This window comes from Rutidosis leptorrhynchoides, chromosome 11 (assembly GCF_046630445.1).
Source record: "Rutidosis leptorrhynchoides isolate AG116_Rl617_1_P2 chromosome 11, CSIRO_AGI_Rlap_v1, whole genome shotgun sequence".
Lineage (NCBI taxonomy): Eukaryota > Viridiplantae > Streptophyta > Magnoliopsida > Asterales > Asteraceae > Rutidosis > Rutidosis leptorrhynchoides.
This window is the reverse complement of record NC_092343.1, coordinates 71,513,072-71,515,333: the sequence shown is the minus strand read 5'-3', so window position 1 is coordinate 71,515,333 and position 2,262 is coordinate 71,513,072. Positions and strand designations below refer to the sequence as shown.

Below are 2,262 nucleotides of genomic sequence, written 5' to 3'. Positions count from 1 at the left end.
TGACTTTCACGAAATGAAAACGGGCGGTATCGACGTATGCTCCACTTTTGGTGCACTGGTTTATATTCACAAACCTTTGAATTAAGACAAAATTGCTAAAATGGTCCCTGTGGTTTGTATCAAAAAGTGCGTTTAGTCCCTATGGTTTTTTTTTTATGGACTTGATCCTTGTCGTATGTCATTTGAGCTGATTTAGTCCCTATTTCTGACGACCGTTTAATTAACCCGTTGAGTGGACGCATGTGATAAAAACGTGATGGGTAATCTCGGAATTTTGCAGTTTCTTGATTAATCAAACCTCAGGGACTATTAATACACTCACCTAATATCCAAACACTGGTCACCTAATCCTTTTCATCTCTTTCATCTCTTTTCTATCGATATAAACCCTAGAACAACGCCTTCGATCGATTTAGGGCTGCTATAAAATGGTTAATTGTTATTGTGGTCAAGTAGCCTCACGTAAATGTTCGTGGACTAACACAAACCCGGTCGTCATTTTTACTCATGCCCAAATCAGGTAACTGATGAACTTATGAACGAATTTCGAGGTGAATTGATAGTATAAAACTATTCTTTTGAATTAATTTTGTTGTTTTTGCGTGTTATAGTGGTCCGATTGCAAATTTTTCACGTGGCCTGATCCGCCAATGGGTGCACGTGCAGTTGCCATTATTCCGGGGTTATTGAACAGGATAAGCAGGTTGGAGAATAAAGTTAGAACATTGAAGATGATGCTAATTTGTAGTTGGATTATGTTTGGTTTTTATGTTTTGTTTAAGTAGTTTTAAGGGTTGTTTATGTTGTTTTTGTCCAACTTTGGTAATGTATTTGGTATTGTATTTTGGTACATGTTGGATTATGTTGGTTTTGTTCAATGAAATGGTCATTTTTTTAAGCAACTCAATACACTTGTTCATGTGCAACATATAAAAGACCAATTTATGGATTACATGTTCAGAATATAAAAAGACATGTTCAAAACGTATGTTCAAAACACAGGTTAATAATTAACCATTACATTTACATATTCAAATCATATGTTCAAAACAAACCACTAACATCAAACAGTTACAATAACAAGTTCAAAAGACATATGTTAGATACCCTAATATCAAACTATTACAATAACTAGTTCACAAACCATTAACATCAAACAACATGTTCAAAAGACAATTACCATTAACATTACATATTCAAAAGACAATAACCAAATAGCATCAAACTAAATACCTACACAACAGCTTGTTTCCCTTTCTTGTTACTTGCACTTGTTGAAGCTTCACTTGACATCTTCCTTTTGTCTCCAATGCCTTCATTTCCACATCCCTTTTTGTTATGCCCAAAATTTTCACAATGACCACACTTCACAGTCTTTCCATGTCTTGTCAATTTCCCACTGACATTAACATCTTCCTTCTCATCCATTGATTTTCTTCTAGACTTCTTTGGCCTACCAGCAGACTTGATTTTTTTGGGTGGTAACAACTTTGCAGTAACTGATGACTTTGCCCATAGTTCTCTCCTAGGAATAGGTTTAATGCTAAAAGCATATGCTTCTTTCCAAGAATCTAATTTATAAACACGATGCACCCAATTCTCAACATGACCAATATCAATTGAATTCTCAGACATGTCATAAAGTACTGCTACAACATGATTACATGGAATTCCTGTTATCTCCCATTTTCTACAAGAGCAGGTTATGTTTTCCATATCCACCACAACTTGAAATCCATGAGGTCCATTCACCTGATATTGACCAGTACCATTCCACATAACACCACAACTATTAGCTTCTTTCTGCAGCACAGCAAATATTTTGGTTGCAGTTGGAGTTAGAGATCCATCACATTTGGCAGCTTTGATCAACACATTAGCTATCCTTTTCATCATGTACTCTCTAACATACTCTAATGCTGTAACTATTGGTTTGTCCCTAGCATCACACAACCACCTGTTTAGAACTTCACACATGTTGTTTTAGTAAAACATCAGACACTGCTCTGTGTGTAAAATGGCTTCTGGCCCAATGTTTTGGTGGAATTTCAGATAGATATTTGTGACATTTTGCATCGAATTTTTGCATCTCCAACATTGCAGCTTCAAACTGGGGGATACTTGTTGCTCTTGCACAATTTCATAAATGATTCTTATAAGCATGTCCTCTCCAACCTTTTGACTTTATATTCTCATGAATATGTCTAAGACAGAAATGATGCTCAGCACAAAGAAATAGTTTTCAATAACTGGAAGTAGACC

General features: G+C 35.6%; 1 protein-coding gene across 1 annotated transcript; it reads right to left on the bottom strand.

Annotated features, from left to right (window-relative positions):
- Positions 1-1,233: 1,233 nt before the first annotated feature.
- LOC139874673 (uncharacterized) lies at positions 1,234-1,977 on the bottom strand. Its single transcript, XM_071862080.1, has one exon. The coding sequence runs from the start codon at positions 1,975-1,977 to the stop codon at positions 1,234-1,236; it is 744 nt and encodes a 247-aa protein (XP_071718181.1).
- Between the last annotated feature and the right edge of the window lie 285 nt (positions 1,978-2,262).